The sequence below is a fragment of the Schistocerca gregaria genome, chromosome 5, assembly GCF_023897955.1.
Source record: "Schistocerca gregaria isolate iqSchGreg1 chromosome 5, iqSchGreg1.2, whole genome shotgun sequence".
NCBI classification, from domain to species: Eukaryota; Metazoa; Arthropoda; class Insecta; order Orthoptera; family Acrididae; genus Schistocerca; species Schistocerca gregaria.
The window spans coordinates 427,925,205-427,944,355 of NC_064924.1; the positions used below are offsets into that span (position 1 = coordinate 427,925,205).

Sequence of the window (19,151 nt, forward strand, 5' to 3'; positions counted from 1 at the left end):
GTCAATCATTTCCAGGCATGATGATAGATAGTCATAGCCTTGATGAAGGACATATTTTAGCTGGTCCAGTCTGGGATGATATTGGGTGATGAGGGGGGCACTTCTTTGCACCTGCTTCTTAGGGCTGGTGGGATGATTGGGCGTGTTTGGGGTTATGGTATGGATAATCTGTTTTTGCAGTAGGTTTGGGGGAAAGTGCCTGTCTATGAAAGCCTTTGTGAGACCATTAGCATACTGACCAAGGGAATTATTCTCACTGCAGATATGCCAACCATGGTTGTTCAGGCTAAACTGGAGCTGTTATTTTGTGTAGAAGTGGTGACAGCAGTCAAAATGCAACTACTCTTGGTGGTTAGTGGACTTGATATGGACAGAGGTATGGGTGGAGCCATCAGAGATGTGGAATTAACATCCAGGAAGGTGACCCTTTGGGCTGAAAAGTACTAGGAGAAGCAGATGGGATAAAATTCATCCAAAAGCTATGTAAGTGGTGCCCTTTACTCCCAAATTATTGAAAAAAAGAATGATATACTTTAAAAATATATTAAAAAAATATCGTAACCATAAAACAATAAAACAACTCACCGCTTTAAAATGATAACTCTGAAGGTCTTTATATAGTTTATTGTGGCAGTTTGCACCCCTACAGTGAAATACTGTTGACCAGAATTGAGCAAACCAGGGGTTATGTGTATTTGTACTAAGATTATGATGTCTGAAGTAAGTTTCAAATTCCAACACGTGTGATGCTGCAGGTCTTATGACAAGAGTTCCGAGAGCTTGTTCACTGCAACAGAAAGTATTTGAAATAGTAAAAGAAATCCCCCTAACATTGGGACTACAAATATGATGATAATGTAAATCAATGTTATCTCTCTAATGTATTATTTTATACCTGATATTAACAGTAAATACGTTGTTCAATAAGGGATAGTTATCAGTTACCAGAAGTAAATATTATCTACCACCTTTCTGTGCTTAATCTCTGTTATTTCCACATTTAAAACTCAACTGTCTTATAGTACTGGGTCCATAAACCTGTAATGAATTACAATTTGGATAGCTCATGCTCAAATCATAGTAAGTTTAGCCACAAATCAGCTCATAACATTCCCTACTTAACATAAACCTAATTAATATATGAATTTCCTGGTTCATGAGAGTCAGAATTAAAAACTTTCAGTGTTTTCAGACTCTTCCCATGTCCAGTTAATCACAATTATTTTATCTCTCTGTTTTATATAAAGTAAGTGGTGCATTTGGTTTAGATAAACATTAATTAAGGAAATTTTGGGATTGCCTTTTATGTAACTCATGCAAGCTACACTTTAAATTGGAGAGCTGAATGAAGTACAAAGAAAACCACTTAAAGGAAGTGTATTATTTGAGCCACGCAACAGCGAACAGTCCATACTTCACACTCTGACTTTATAGTTTTGATGTCTCAGCTGCAATGATGATTTGTTGAACAGGGGTCAATATCTGTATGAAATATCTGTAAATAAAAACATTCTTACATTTGCATGTGTTTTCTGAAGGAACCGAAGCTTGGAAAAAAAATAGCACTTGTAACTTCAACTAAAATTAAAATTCTACCCTCAAAAATGTGCCACAGTTTATAATGTTATGTTATATTCAACACATTTAAACTGTTATGTATATAAAAAGGTATTTTAACATTTCATAATTATTGATGTGTCTGCCAAAATTGCAAATGTAAATGTGGTCCCAGTGCAGAGTGCTGCACTTGTTAGTAGTAAGAACAAGGTAGAGCAGCAGAAGAAACTTAATAGTGGCAAGATCTTTTTACATGAAAAGCTCTATTAAAAAGTTCTGGTTAACATAAACAAACATCTCATACAAAGGCAACTGCCATAGCAAAATACTTTGTTCTGATAATTTTATAGGTATCATACCATGTTCCAATTACATTATCCAACAGTAGTGTACATTTTATATGTTTGTTGTAAATTTATGATTTTTGGGTTTGTTTTATGGTTGTGATAGTGAATGTAATATTGACAAAACAAAAGTGCACAACACAGAGTTGCATTAAGCTTCATGCAGCTGGTGAATTTTTATCCCAGGTTTTTCCATTGTAGGAAGACAAACCACTTTCTTTGCCATTACAGCTTTAGTTCTTAAATCATCATCATCGTCATAATTTAAGACTGATTATGCCTTTCAGAGTTCAGTCTGGAGCATAGCCCCCTTATAAAATTCCTTATAAAATTCCTATTCAGTGCTAACATTGGTGCCTCTTCTGATATTAAACCTATTACTTCAAAATCATTCTGAACCGAATCCATGTACCTTCTCCTTGGTCTGCCCCGACTCCTCCTACCCTCTACTGCTGAACCCATGAGTCTCTTGGGTAACCTTGCTTCTCCCGTGCGTGTAACATGACCCCACCATCTAAGCCTGTTCGCCCTGACTGCTACATATATAGAGTTCATTCCCAATTTTTCTTTTATTTCCCCATTGTGGACACCCTCCTGCCATTGTTCCCATCTACTAGTACCTGCAAACATCCTAGCTACTTTCATATCCGTAACCTAAACCTTGTTGATAAGGTACCCTGAATCCACCCAGCTTTCGCTCCCATACAACAAAGTTGGTCGAAAGATTGAACGGTGCACAGATAACTTAGTTTTGGTACTGACTTCCTTCTTGCAGAAGAGAGTAGATCGTAACTGAGCACTCACTGCATTAGTTTTACTACACCTTGCTTCCAGTTCTTTCAGTATGTTGCCATCCTGTGAGAATATGCATCCTAAGTACTTGAAACTGTCCACCTGTTCTAACTTTGTTCCTCCTATTTGGCACCCAATCCGTTTATATTTCCTTCCCACTGACATTACTTTCGTTTTGGAGATGCTAATCTTCATACCATAGTCCTTACGTTTCTGATCTAGCTCTGAAGTATTACTTTGAAAACTTTCAATTGAATCTGCCAACAGAACTAAGTCATCCGCATATGCAAGACTGCTTATTTTGAGTTCACATATCTTGATCTCACCCAGCCAGTCTATTGTTTTCAACATATGATCCATAAATAATATGAACAACAGTGGAGACAGGTTGCAGCCTTGTCTTACCCCTGGAACAACTCTGAACCATGAACTCAATTTACCGTCAACTCTAACTGCTGCCTGACTATCCATGTAAAGACCTTTAATTGCTTGCAAAAGTTTGCCTTCTATTCCATAATCTCGTAGAATAGATAATAACTTCCTCCTAGGAAGCCGGTCATATGCTTTTTCTTGATCTATAAAGCATAGGTACAATGCCCTGTTCCACTCATAACACTTCTCCATTATTTGCCGTAAGCTAAAGATCTGGTCCTGACAACCTCTAAGAGGCCTAAACCCACACTGATTTTCATCCAATTTGTCCTCAACTAATACTCGCACTTTCCTTTCAACAATACCTGAGAAGATTTTACCCACAACAGTGATTAAAGAGATACCTCTGTAGTTGTTACAATCTTTTCTGTTTCCATGTTTAAAGATTGGTGTTATTACTGCTTTAGTCCAGAGTGATGGGACCTGTTCTTAAAGAGAAATTTAAATCGACCTAGTATAGCAGATACTGATAGGGAAAGAGAACTAGCTAGATTAATTTAAAGTTCCCTGTTTACTGTTCAAAACAGTACTGCACCATAAAATGGCGCACAGACAGCTGGGTGTCATCCTGACTGCTGTTAAGTGACTGGAATTTGCTGTGAACGGGAAACTACAGAAAGTTACATACCAAACTTCCTGGCAGATTAAAACTGTGTGCCGGACCGAGAATCAAACTTGGGACCTTTGCCTTTCGTGGGCAAGCGCTGTACCAACTGAGCTACTCAAGCATTTGGAAGGTAGGAGATGAGGTACTGGCAGAAGTAAAGCTGTGAGGATGGGGCATGAGTTGTGACTGGGCAGCTCAGTTGGTCCCGAGTTCGAGCCTTGGTCTGGCACACAGTTTTAATCTTCAGGGAAGTTTCATATCAGTGCACACTCCACTGCAGAGTGAAAATCTCATTCTAGTTACATACCAGAATCCAAAGGTACCTCATTATCCTCTCCTGTGGATGTGTCACCTCTCCAACAAATACAGAATGTACCACTACTTGTCAACTTGTCAATTGCAGCTCTGAAGGCCCTGCAACTGAGGCAGGGACTAGAGAGGACTCAAGATAATACACTCATCACCCTAACCAATAGTCTGAAGTTCTTTTTAAAACTGAAACTGAGGCAGTGCAACACACTTCACCTGTTGGAAACATACTGTGTCTCTTATCAAGGGAGACAAACTTAAAAAAAGGGAGAGTATGTTAGAGTCTGTTAACTGTTACTGGCAGTTCAGACATGTAATGAATAATGAGGGACATTGTGGCAAGGAATAGGAAGGATTAATGTCTGTCTCATTGTGCATGGAAGAGCCAAACAAACTGGTACACCTGCCTAATATCATGTAGGCCCCCCGCAAGCATGCAGAAGTGCCACAACACAACATAGCATAGACTTGACTAATGTCTGCAGTCTGGAATTTACTCCATGAATCCCCCTGGGCTGTCCGTAAACCCATAAGAGTGTGAGAGGATACAGACATCCTCTGAACAGCACATTGCAAGGAATCCCAGATATGCTCAACAATGTTCATCTCTGAGGAGTTTGGTGGAAACGGAAGTGTTTAATCTGAGAAGAGTGTTACTGGAGCCACTGTTTAGCAATTCTGGATGTGTGGGGTGTCGCATTGTGCTGCTGGAATTGACCAGGTCTGTCAGAATGCACAATGGACGTGAATGGATGCAGATGATCAGAGTGGATGCTTATGTACATGCACCTGTCAGAGTTGCATCTAGACTTATCAGGGGTCCCATATCACTCCAACTGCACATACTACACACCATTACAGAGTCTCCACAGCTTGAGCAGTCCTCTGCTGACATGCAGGGTTCATGGATTCATGAGGTTGTCTCCATACCCATACATGTCCATCTGTTCGATACTATTTAAAATGAGATTCGTCTGACTAGGAAACATGTTCCCTGTCATCAACATTCCAATGTCAGTGTTGACAGTCCAAGCAGTCATCAAAGGTACACGAATGGGACTTCAGTTCTGAAAGCCTATATCAATCATGTTTCATTGAAAGGTTCACAAGCTGACACTCATTGATAGGGAAGCAAATGAAATCTGCAGCAATTTGCAGAAAGGCTGCACTTCTGTCACATTGAATAATTCTCTTCAGTCATCATTGGTCCCATCCTTGTAGGATCTTTTACAGGCTGCAGGAGTGTTTGAAATTTTATATTTTACTGGATTACTGATATTTGCAGTACACTTGTGAAATGGCCATATGTGAAAACTCCCACTTCATTGCTATCTTCGCCCATGTTCTGACTGTAACACCACATTCAAACTCATGTAAATCTTAACATTTTGACTATAGCTGACTGCTACAGTGGTCCGAGTGCACCATGCTGTGGGTGCACCGAACTACTGCAGCAGTTCAGTGCTGCCATGCCCCAGGAGCTGCTGACATCTGTAGAAGTTCTGAGGCATTCACTCACCTATTGTTTAGCTGCACTTGAATAAGACATCTGTTTATTTGCAGCACTACTGGTGGAGTTTCACATTGATTTATCATTTGCTCTAAACGCAACAGATGGCATTTCAATATGCAGAACACAACTACATTTGAAGTTGATGTCAGCACTTTTGGTGGACCCTCACAGCACTTGTATGAGTAATTTGCTTTAAACACAACAGATCTATATCTACATCTACATTTATACTCCACAAGCCACCCAACGGTGTGTGGCGGAGGGCACTTTACGTGCCACTGTTATGACCTCCCTTTCCTGTTCCAGTCGCGTACTGTTCGCGGGAAGAACACAACTGCCGGAAAGCCTCCGTGGGCACTCGAAAATCTCTCTGATTTTACATTTGTGATCTCCTTGGGAGGTATAAGTAAGGGGAAGCAATTATTCTACATCTACATCTACATCCATACTCTGCAAGCCACCTGACGGTGTGTGGCGGAGAGTACCCTGAGTACCTCTATCTGTTCTCCCTTCTATTCCAGTCTCGTATTGTTCGTGGAAAGAAGGATTGTTGGTATGCTTCTGTGTGGGCTTTAATCTCTCTGATTTTATCCTCATGGTCTCTTCGCGAGATATACGTAGGAGGGAGCAATATACTGCTTGACTCTTTGGTGAAGGTATGTTCTCGAAACTTTAACAAAAGCCCGTACCGAGCTACTGAGCGTCTCTCCTGCAGAGTCTTCAATACCTCATCCACAAATGCATCCTCTCGAAACCTGGACAGCAAGCTAGACCATGATGCAGAGCGCCTCTCTTACAGAGTCCGCCACTTGAGTTTGCTAAACATGATGCTACTGTGATATCTGTTGAACTGTAGTTTCACACCTTTCTGCAAGACTCTTATTCTTGGTACAGACATCAGTCGCCATCATTCGCTAGTGTTTGCATAGTGAATTTACATATTGTGATGGCATGTAAAAAATGGCAAAAACTACTCACCTCCAAAGGGATTATACAAATGTTGATGGAGAGTGACTCTGAAGACTTGCTGTGCTCATCAGTAGACAGCGAATCAGATGAAGAAATTCTCTTACGAATTTTTGAGATGACTTTTTATAAGATTATACTCTGGTATTCTTTTAGGACTTTGTGCATTGCCCTTCACACAGCCAAAATTGTTTCTTCTGGTATGTCTCTCTCTATAGTCCTATGCCTTGTTTCACATTTTGTAGTAGTTGGTGTTTCTGTGAAAGTTTCTTCAGAGAGACTGTATGCCATACAGGGTAAACATGAACTACAGTTCCTTGCTCATGTCCAAATTCCATTTTCAGTTTTTTTTTCAATTCAATCATGCTGTCATCATTGGAAGAGACATATACCAACAATGGGATAGGCACCCACTCTGAAACTGGTATTGGTGACCAAGAGGCAGCTGTAGCAACAATGGACACCAAAGGGCACTCAAAACAAGTATAAACGTTTATACCTTCAGCAAAGTAGATCGAGGATGATAGTGTCATATCTCAAGAATGATCTTGAAACCTTTAGCTCTGGACAAATAACTATATTGAGTGGTTGGAAGAAAACACAGCATGTGTAAGAAACATAGCAGAAGTGACCCATCACCATTAACATCCTTCTGGTACAGGATCTTCATATACATTCTGAGCTCAAACATAATGAGGTAACTCAAGCAGAATGATCTCTCCATGCTAACCAGCACAGATTCTGAAAACATCAGTGATGCTAAATCCAACTTGTGCTTTTCTCATAAGACATCCTGAATACCATGGATCAAGACAAGCAGGTAGATATAGTACTTATTGACTTCCATAATGTACTTGACTAAATACCACACCAACATTTATAAATGAAAGTATGATCATATGGGGCATCAAACAAAATTTATGACATGATTCAGGGTTATTTGATAGTGATGGAGAGTTATTGAGAAAAGTAGACATAACTTTAGTCATTCCCAAGGGAAGAATATTGGAATCCTTGTTGTTCATGTTGTATATTAATGACCTGGCAGGCAATATAAATGGTAACCCCAGACTTTTTCCTGATGATACAGTACATATAATGAAATAATATGTTAAATATGATGCACAAATATCCAGTCAAATCTCAATTAGATTGCAAAGTGATGTAATGATTCAGAACTCACTTTAAATCTTCATAAATGTAGAATTTTGCACTTAACAAAACACAAGAATATAGTATTCTATGACTTCAATATCAGGGAGTCTCAACTGGAATCACTCAAGTCATACAAATACTCAGGAGTAACAATGTGTAGGATATGAAATGGAATGGACACATAGGTTCAATCATAACTAATGCAGATGGCGGACTTCTGTTCATTGGTAACATACTGGAAAAATGCTATCAGCCTACGCTGTTGCTTTCTTACAATACACTTGTATGATTTTATTTTTTTATTTACACATTAAGTTCCAAAGGACCAAATTGAGGAGCAAATCTCCAAGGTCATGGAACATGTCAGTACATGAAATTGCAAATAAACATATTAACAGATAAAAATAAAATATTTATGAACTTGAAAAAGTCAGGCCATAAGTTTAAGTAAACACAATCAACAATACAACGAGAATCAGCGTAATTTTTCAAGGAACTCCTCAACAGAATAGAAGGAGTGCCCTATCAGGAAACTCTTCATTTTTGATTTTAAAGTGCATGGATTACTGCTAAGATTTTTGAATTTGAGTGACAGATTATTGAAAATGGATGCAGAAATATACTGCACACCTTTCTGCACAGAGTTAAGGAAATCCGATCCAAATGCAGGTTTGATTTCTTCTGAGTATTAACTGAGTGAAAGCTGCTTATTCTTGGGAAAAAGCTAATATCGTAAACAAGAAATGTCAGTACAGACTATATATATTGAGAGGCCAATGTCAAAATACCCAGACTTGTCAACAGGGGTCAAAAACAGGTTCGTGAACTTACACCACTTATTGCCCGAACTGCTCATTTCTGAGCCAAAAATATCCTTTTAGAATGGGAAGAGTTGCCCCTAAATATAATACTATACAACATAAGCGAGTGAAAATAAGCAAAGTAGACTAATTTTTTTGTGTCAAATGATCACCCACTTCAGATACCATTTGAATAGTAAAAATGGCAGCATTAAGTCTTTGAAGAAGATCCTGAACGTGGGCTTTCCATGCCAGTTTACTATCTATCTGAACACCTAGAAATTTGAACTGTTCAGTTTCCCTAATCATATGCCCATTCTGTGAAATTTAAACGTCAGGTTTTGTTGAATTGTGTGTTAGAAACTGTATAAACTGAGTCTTACTGTGATTTACCATTTTGAAACCAAACCAATGTTGCACACAACATCCTTTACTTTTAAGCTACTATCATCAGCAAACAGAAATATTTTAGAGTTACACGTAATACTACAGATCAGGAGTGGCCCCAACACTGATCCCTGGGCACGCCCCAATTGACCCTACCCCACTCAGCCTGCACAGCACAGCCATTCTCAACATTGTGAATAATGACCTTTTGCTGCCTGTTGAAAGTAAGAGGTGAACCAACTGTGAGCTACTTCCTGTATTCTGTAATGGTCCAACTTCTGGAGCAATATTTTGTGATCAACACAATCAAACACCGTAGTTAAATCAAAAAAATATGCCTAGCAATTGAAACCTTTTGATTAACCCATCCAGTACCTCACAGAGAAAAGAGAATATAGCATTTTCAGTTGTTAATCGACTTTTAAAGCCGAACTTTATATTTGATAGCAAATCGTGTGACATAAAATGATCAATTATCCTTACACACACAGCTTTTCAAAAACTTTAGCAAACACTGATGGCATAGAAATAAGACTAAAATTTTCTACATCTCTTTTTCCCATTTTTTAAAAGTGGCTTTACTGCTGAGTACTGTAATTGACAGGAAACTGACCATTCCTAAAGGAAAAATTGCAAATATGTCTAAATACAGCGCTAACATGTGCAGCACAGTACTTTAATAGTCTGGTAGGCACTCCACAATAACCATGAGAGTCGTTAGTCTTCAGTGATTTAATTATTGACTCAATCTCTCCCTTGTCTGTACCACAGAGGAGAATTTTAAACTTCAATCTCGGAAAGGCATTTGCCAAGAAAGTTATATGATTCTCTGTAGAAATTAAATTTTTATTTAATTCACCAGCAATGCTCAGAAAATGATGGTTAAATACTGTACATACATTTGGTTTATCAGTAACAGAAATATTTTTCCTGTGAACTGACTTAATATCGTCGACATTGTGCTGCTGACCAGACACTTCCTTCACAACTGACCATGTTGTTGTTGCTGTGGTCATCAGTCCTGAGACTGGTTTGATGCAGCTCTCCATGCTACTCTATCCTGTGCAAGCTTCTTCATCTCCCAATACTTACTGCAGCCTACATCCTTCTGAATCTGCTTAGTGTATTCATCCCTTGGTCTCCCTCTACGATTTTTAACCTCCACACTGCCCTCCAATACTAAATTGGTGATCCCTCGATGTCTCAGTACATGTCCTACCAACCGATCCCTTCTTCTAGTCAAGTTGTGCCACAGGCTCCTCTTCTCCCCAATTCTTTTCAATACCTCCTCATTAGTTATGTGGTCTACCCATCTAATCTTCAGCACTCTTCTGTAGCACCACATTTTGAAAGCTTCTATTCTCTTCTTGTCTAAACTATTTATCGTCCACATTTCAATTACATGCATGGCTACACTCCATACAAATACTTTCAGAAACAACTTCCTGTCACTTAAATCAGTACTCGGTGTTAACAAATTTCTCTTCTTCAGAAATGCTTTCCTTGCCATTGCCAGTCTACATTTCATATCCTCTCTTCTTCGACCATCATCAGTTATTTTGCTCCCCAAATAGCAAAACTCCTTTACTACTTTAAGTGCCTCATTTCCTAATCTAATTCCCTCAGCATCACCCGACTTAATTCGACTACATTCCATTATCCTTGTTTTGCTTTTGTTGATGATCATCTTATACCCTCCTTTCAAGACACTGTCCATTCTGTTCAGCTGCTGTTCCAAGTCCTTTGCTGTCTCTGACAGAATTACAATGTCATCGGCGAACCTCAAAGTTTTTATTTATTCTCCATGGATTTTAATACCTACTTCAATTTTTTCTTTTGTTTCCTTTATTGCTTGCTCAATATACAGATTGAATAACATCAGGGATAGGCTACAACCCTGTCTCACTTCCTTCCCAACCACTGCTTCCCTTTCGTACCCCTCGACTCTTATAACTGCCATCTGCTTTCTGTACAAATTGTAAATAGCCTTTCGCTCCCTGTATTTTACCCCTGCCACCTTTAGAATTTGAAAGAGAGTACTCCAATCAACATTGTCAAAAGCTTTCTCTAAGTCTACAAATGCTAGAAACATAGGTTTACCTTTCCTTAATCTTTCTTCTAAGATAAGTCTTAGGGTCAGTATTGCCTCACGTGTTCCAACATTTCTACGGAATCCAAACTGATCTTCCCCGAGATCGGCTTCTATCAGTTTTTCCATTCATCTGTAAAGAATTTGCATAAGTATTTTGCAGCCATGACTTATTAAACTGATAGTTCGGTAATTTTCACATCTGTCAACACCTGCTTTCTTTGGGATTGTAATTATTATATTCTTCTTGAAGTCTGAGGTTATTTCGCTCTGGCTCATACATCTTGCTCACCAGATGGTAGAGTTTTGTCAGGACTGGCTCTCCCAAAGCTGTCAGTATTTCTAATGAAATGTTGTCTACTCCAGGGGCCTTGTTTCGACTCATATCTTTCAGTGGTCTGTCAAACTCTTCACGCAATATTATATCTCCCATTTCATCTTCATCTACATCCTCTTCCATTTCCATAATATTGTCCTCAAGTACATCATCCTTGTATAAACCTTCTATATACTCCTTCCACCTTTCTGCTTTCCCTTCTTTGCTTAGAACTGGGTTTCCATCTGAGCTCTTGATATTCATGCAAGTGGTTCTCTTTTCTCCAAAGGTCTCTTTAATTTTCCTGTAGGCAGTATCTATCTTACCCCTAATGAGATAAGCCTCTACATCCTTACATTTATCCTCTAGCCATCCCTGCTTAGCCATTTTGCACTTCCTGTCGATATCATTTTTGAGGTGTTTGTATTCCTTTTTGCCTGCTTCATTTACTGCATTTTTATATTTTCTCCTTTCATCAATTAAATTCAATATTTCTTCTGTTACCCAAGGGTTTCTACTAGCCCTCATCTTATTACCTATTTGATCCTCTGCTGCCTTCACTATTTCATCCCTCAAAGCTACTCATTCTTCTTCTACAACTGACCATATGCTTTTAATTTTATCCTGTGAATTAGCTACAATGCTACTCAAACATGTGAGACCTATATGTATAAGTCTGACAGTGGATATTGTATGTACAGCCCACTGTGTATTCTTCTCATAAGGATTGTGAAAATTACATTACTTACGGTATGTAAAGAGGCATTTAGGCAGTTATTCTGATGAAACCTTAATCATGATATGTTGCAATGGGAAAAACATTCTGGCAAGCACTTCATAGTGGTTTTCAGAGTATGTATATTGATGTATTCCAACAAAGTGGCACTAGAAACATGCATGGCAAAAACTGTACATATTATGACAACATTCAGTTAGGTTGAACACTGTGAATATGGTATTCCCACAGTATTTTTTCCTTCAGTTTTCATAATTAAACCACTCAATTTAAAGCTGAATCATGGTATGACAGTCATTGTACATGTATAAATTAAGTCCTGAAAATCCTACCCAGAGATACATTATTAATATCAGTATAGTTCACTTTGCAAGATCAAACATTCAAGTAAAAAATTAGATACAATAGGAGTTGTTACATTTGGACTTTCCTACATCATTTGGAAGTTACAGAAATTAGACACATCTATAGGGATTCAATCTACTATTTCTTTAATGGAGACATATGGAGACAGGAACTAACTATTTCTGAAAGCTAGGACATAAGGAAAAAAAGCAGCATTAAAAGATAAAAACCACTTAATAACAGAATATTTTAAGATATGGGTCTACCTGTAAGTGTTCAATGCTTTCTCTGCTCCCAGCACTATGAATGTGAGAGCTCCAACAGCTATCTGACTCTCATCTTCCATTGCCTGCAAGACTCGTAAAAGTAGCTCCACCACTTCATTGGGGAGCAGCAGCACGACTATCTTGTTTACACTTGTATGGACTGTTGCAATTTCCTTAAGGTATTCTCTAATTATTCCAGCAGTGTACTGAAGTGGAACTGGAAGACTGATGGTCATATTCAATCCATTTTCATAAACTGATGCATAGTCTACAAACAGCCTGTAACTGTCTTCATATTCTATTCCATCCTGTAGGTATATAACAGAAAAGCAACTCCAACCCAAATTTTGAAGAAGTGCTAGCACAGCTGCTGCATAAGATTTGCTGGTTGGTGCCAGCTGGAGTGGATATGGAGCATATTTCTTTCTGTGAGGCAGTGGGCCCCTGGCCTCTGAAGCAAACACTGGAATCTTCAAGTAATTTACTGAATCCATTACAGCTGATACTAAATTTGTCCCTCCTCCAACAATAAAAGCAACTGCACTGTTCTGGGAAGCTCCATTTCTGTTCAGAGATGTGTGAAGACTTAGGAGATCTGCTATATCTTGAGCAGCTTTCACAGGACTTCCACAGGAATCCAATGAAACAGCAGCAAGATTTATATATGTGCTGTTCTTATTCACCTGAAATAAACAAGAATAACATATGAAAAGTGTATTACAAAAGACTCTTAATCTGCACATTACCAGTTACTTCATTCACACATTATGGTTGCTGGTAACCAAATTTTGTGAAATCAGTCCATATTTTCTATTGTAAAGTAGGGTGGCTGTTACTGTTTAAACAATCAGATCAAATTTGAAAAAAAGGAAAGCACATTACTGGGCATAACCTTTAAACAGTTGTTGATACAAACTAATTTGAAAATAATAAAATTACTCATGTACAATAGTCAAGCTGTACTCGACTTTCAGATACCATCTTCCTTAGTATTGTCTTGTGAACCAAGTTTAGATTTGTATCCTCTTGGCTCATTTTGCAAATTCCAGCCATATCTCATTTACATTATGCATTGTAAATCATCATTTACTTCAAATTCTAATTGCTGCTGTGGAATCAAATTCCTAGGAGGACAACTGTTGGTACTTTTGCCTGTGGCTAGGGAAGCTAATGTGCACCTGTATGATGGTACAAGACATTTTCACCATCACTAATTGGCTGACAAGTGGAGCACAGGCAGTTGTGTGAAGTTCCTGATCATAAGTTGTTCTGCCAGTGTCGCAGATTAAATTCCAAACCTCTCTGCAACATCTCATGGAGTGAGGGTGTGTGATACTGTTGATAGAGATTTGTCCAATGGATGGGGATGTTAAATACAGTGTACTCTTTAGTAATGATACTTTGAACAATCTCTGTTCTTGAAGTTCCTAAAACTAGATAACATCACACAGAATCCCATTTCAAAAAGTTGATATATATACATTTGAAATCCAAGAGTACCCTTGAACAAAAGAAGACTTTTGTCAATACATATTTTCTGAAATGGAGTGATTGGTGTTCTGAACTTCCCTTTCAGTTACAAAACATCTGGTAATAGTTTGCTCACCCTTCCATTCTGGACACAAATGTTGTCACAGCAAAACTGCAGCATTTGTAGTATCAATAAATGTCTGTCATGAGATATTATTTCACCAATAATTGGAGTTTTGAAGAGAGTATGATTTAGAATATTTTAGTTTTTTAGTTCTAACCATGAGAAGAGTTACTGCCAAGCAACAGTACTTTTCTGCTATACACATTTCTTTTCTAGAACTTCAAACAGCTTCTTTTCACTAAGAGTACTGAATCTGATTCTGATTCTTTATTTACTGTTGATCACATGTAGTGAAATAAGAATTATAATCATGTCAAGTTACATAAGAAGTTACTATATTAGTTAGTGTTTACATTGCAAGTACAATTTATTTATGCTACATTGGTCAGTTGTACAGTATTGCAATCATAGACTTAAAACTCAGTTTCTATGTTACAAGTATCCAAAAATTCTGTAAGACTGTAGTATGGATTGTCTGTTAACCATTTGTGCAGTTTACTTTTAAAATTATTGAAAGGGGTATTGAATGCAGTATGTGGTAATTTGTTACATAATTTCAAACTGTTCACTTTGTAAGAGTTGCCTGTTTCCGTCAGCCTATGTTTTGGAATGTCAATACCCTCTTTGTTTCTTGTATCATGAAATTGTATGCTCTCTCCCATGTTAAATTTTGTTCTGTTCTTTTTAGCATATATTAGTGATGCATAAATATTAAGATTTATCACTGCCATTATTTTCATTTTGATGAATAAGGGACAGCAGTGTTCCCTTGGACCAACCTTGCACATTATTCATAGCACCTTTTTCTGCATCAGTAGTACATGACTAACATGACAGGAGTGGCCACATAGCAACAAGCCATAAGACACATGAGACTGAAAAAGTCCAAAATAAGCTGTTCTGAAATATTTGTTACTCACTAGATCAGACAATTTCCAGATGAGATAGGACACACTTGATAACTTTTTGCAGACCTGGTTGATATGGGGTTGCCAGATAAGTTTGGAATCAATGTGTATTCCAAGCAGTTTTACGGATTTTGGTTCTGCATCTTTAGCTATTCCCAACTGCAGATGCTGAGTTTTCTCTGGATTACATAGAAGTTTGTTAGCCAAGAATCAGTTTAGTGTTAAGGCGAAAGTGTCCTGTGATTTCTGGTGTAGCTTTGATAAATATCAATCTGTGCTGCTTAAGGTTGTATCATTCACATAGCAGATAACTGACTAAGATCCAGCATATGATGGCAAATCATTAATTGCAACGATGAAGAAGAAAGGACCAAAGACAGAGCCCTGAGGTACACCAGATGTGTTACTATTCATATAAGAGTGTCTATTTTGAACTGACCCAAATTGCCTCTTGTTATTTAGATAAGAACTGATTATTTCTGACCCTGTATTATTTATACCATAATACTTTAGTTCGGCGATGACATCGTAATTCTGTCAGAGACAGCAAAGGACTTGGGAGATCAGTTGACCGGAATGGACAGTGTCTTGAAAGGAGGGTATAAGATGATCATCAACAAAAGCAAAACGAGGATAATGGAATGTAGTCGAATTAAGTTGGGTGATGCTGAGGGAATTAGATTAGGAAATGAGGCACTTAAAGTAGTAAAGGAGTTTTGCTATTTGGGGAGCAAAATAACTGATGATGGTCGAAGTAGAGAGGATATGAAATGTAGACTGGCAATGGCAAGGAAAGCATTTCTGAAGAAGAGAAATTTGTTAACACCGAGTACTGATTTAAGTGACAGGAAGTCGTTTCTGAAAGTATTTGTATGGAGTGTAGCCATGCATGTAATTGAAATGTGGATGATAAATAGTTTAGACAAGAAGAGAATAGAAGCTTTCGAAATGTGGTGCTACAGAAGAATGCTGATGGTTAGATGGGTAGATCACATAACTAATGAGGAGGTATTGAATAGAATTGGGGAGAAGAGGAGCTTGTGGCATAACTTGACAAGAAGAAGGGACCGGTTGGTAGGACATGTTCTGAGGCATCAAGGGATCACAAATTTAGCATTAGAGGGCAGCATGGAGGGTAAAAATCGTAGAGGGAGACCAAGAGATGAATACACTAAGCCGATTCAGAAGGATGCACGTTGCAGTAAGCACTGGGAGATGAAGAAGATTGCACAGGATAGGGTAGCATGGAGAGCTGCATCAAACCAGTCTCAGGACTGAAGACCACAACAACAACTGAAGTTTGGCTAATAGGATGTCAAAGGGGATACAATCAAATGCCTTACTCAGATCACAAGGTTCAAGTGGGACTGTTTATTTTCAAGTGCAGTTAATGTCTGACTAACTATTTCAAGGACTGCAGAGGTGGTGTTTTTTCTTGTTGAAGACCGTACTGTCTATTACAGAGAAGGTCATACTTTTCAAAATAGTTGATTAGCTGTTTGTGGAAAAGATTGATACAATAGACACTGGTCTATAGTTTTCAGGGAGGTGTTTTCTTCCCTTTTTGTGTATAGGTATAACTTCGGAAATTTTTAGCTGATCAGGGAAAACTCCAATTTCTAGGCATTTATTCATAATAAAAACAAGTGAATTGCAAATGAGGTGTATTGTTCTTTTTATTGTGTAGTTAGATAGCCAGTAGTAGTCCGTTCTTTTTGTGTTTGAAAATTTTCTATTATATCTGTGTGTGTGACAGGGTCCCAGTGAAATTCATACCCTTTAGGTAGGTGGCGCGTCTGACTGTTTAATTTTTGATTTCAATTTCTTTACTGTAGTTGTAAAATATTACTGCGCTCTTATGGTTCATGTAGAACATCTTGTGTTTGGGTAGAAGTGTGTTCTTGTTTTATAATATCTCAAACAACCTTGCATTTGTTTGGGGCTCATCCTTAGTAATTTTCAGAGGCAGGTTGTTTGGCAAGTTCAAGGTTAGCTTTATAATGTTTTTTATGTTTCAGGTAGTCTTTATAATAAGTATCTTTTTGTTCTGTCCCAATTTACGATAATTTTTTATGTTTTGTACAGTGAAAGCATATTTTCCCAGAGACTAGCAAGGTCATCAGTGTACCATTTAAACTTTTTACCTTTTCTATTTGGTTTAGTACTGTTTCTTTTCATTGGTGAGCAAACGTACCATAACTCAGTATATGTCTTAAGGAAATTATTAAATAGAGTTTCAACAGTTAATTGCTCTGTGTCATATTCATAAGTTAAGTCCCAGTTTACCTTTCTGAGGGAATCTGTGAATAACTTAACATATTCCTCTTTCTGACCTCTAACATATGTCAATCTGGCCATCTTATTTGCCACCTTATAATTCTTATCAGACTGTGTTTCCTGGTTTGTTAGGAGTAGAGGATCATTATCAGCAAACATTCATCTGCACTACTTACAGTATATAGGTCTCTTGAAAAATTAAATATAATATTGTCCACACAGGCATTTCCATGTGTCAGGCAATTGTTAGTATAATACAGATTTAGTGATATGAGTAGGTTTAAGAATATTTTTGTGTTGAATTCCTCTGTGTCTAGCAAGTAAATGTTCAAAGCACCACATATTGCTATATTTGTTTTGAGTTTTATGATTTTTCTCATCATCTGTTCAAATTTCTTGAAAAATGATTTAACATAACTGTTTGGAGATCTATAAAAGCTAACTATTACAATAGTTTGATCTATTAATCTTATACAAGTAAATTCACTATTTAATTCTGTGGAGGATGAACTTGAATTGTCTGATAAATATTGCGTCCCCTCCATTTTTTTCTCTCATTTCTACTCATTATAGCTGCCAGAATGTACTCATTAGGTATGAACAAATATATTTGATATTCTGTAAGCCAATGTTCTGAGACACACAGTACATTACATTTTTTATTTTACAAAAATGTTCCAACTCTAACAGCATGTTCCTAATGCAGCAAATGTTGACTTGCAGGATGATAAGTGGACCTACTTTCCACCTATTTTGTTCCCTCTCTGAGCCATTAAGATCTTGTTTTTTACTTTTGTGTGTTTTAATATACTCTTCAGGAAGCCTGTCATTATTTTCAGACCAAACTCTGTTAAGATTTGGTCAATTTTAGCAGTTTCCCTGTAAAGGAGCAACCAGTGCAATTATAGCGTTAATAATGGTTATTTCTTTATTTATTTTTTGCAAAATATTTCTTCTGTAGGCTGGTTTATATTAGTGGTAAGTTCCCTTCTGCCATGTTGGATCAGGTCCATGTCCAGCGAAGCTGTTCCTTTCATAGTCAATATCTAATTATTTTATGTTTGTAAATTTAGCACAGAAATATCTCAGTTTATCATTAGTTCGCCTAATTTCTGATTGACACATGACCAATTAGGCAGGTCATACCTGAGTTGTAGAGTGGCTACAATGACATTGGTGAAGGATAAGTATTGTATTACTGAGATCAATTTCTTGATGAATCTATTGGCATTGTTTTCATTTATGTTGTTCGCACCTCTGATCAGCACTACACAGTCCTTTTTTGTGAGTTTGGAGCATTCATTGTTTATACCAGCAGTAACTGTCTCGAAATTTACCCATGGTTTTACTTCACTGTAAATACTTATACTGTTCCCAGCCAGCATTGACATTAAATTTGAGCTGTTTCGTGCGTGGCTGTCCCCAAATAATGTCACATCGTCTTTCTGTGGACATGCTGCACTTTCACATCAGACGTCTTGTATTCATTAGCAATCGAGTGCTGAACAGTCTTTTTTTCACACGGTAATTCATAACATTCTTCAAAATTAGTCACAGTTATTTTGCCCATCCTTTTGATTTTCTCCTGCACAATACTTGCACAGATGATGTTTTTTGCTCCGTGCCATGTATCAATACTTGAAGTGTGGAAGTCATTCAGATGGGATTCTTTTCTACATAGTCTTTTCTAAGTCACTTTATTTTTCACTGAGAGCAATGTACCTGTTGTTTAAAGCATCAATATTAGTCTGAAGCACT

The 19,151-nt window shown here is 37.7% G+C and overlaps 1 protein-coding gene across 1 annotated transcript in view; it reads right to left on the reverse strand.

Moving 5' to 3' along the window:
* Positions 1–19,151, reverse strand: part of LOC126272561 (uncharacterized) — a 219,285-nt gene that overhangs the window by 41,639 nt on the left and 158,495 nt on the right. Inside the window, exons 14-15 of the mRNA XM_049975483.1 lie at positions 12,615–13,297; positions 586–787 (exon numbers count right to left, since the gene is read on the reverse strand). Of these exons, the coding sequence (XP_049831440.1) occupies positions 586–787; positions 12,615–13,297 (885 nt within the window). The remainder of the gene's footprint in view (positions 1–585; positions 788–12,614; positions 13,298–19,151) is intronic.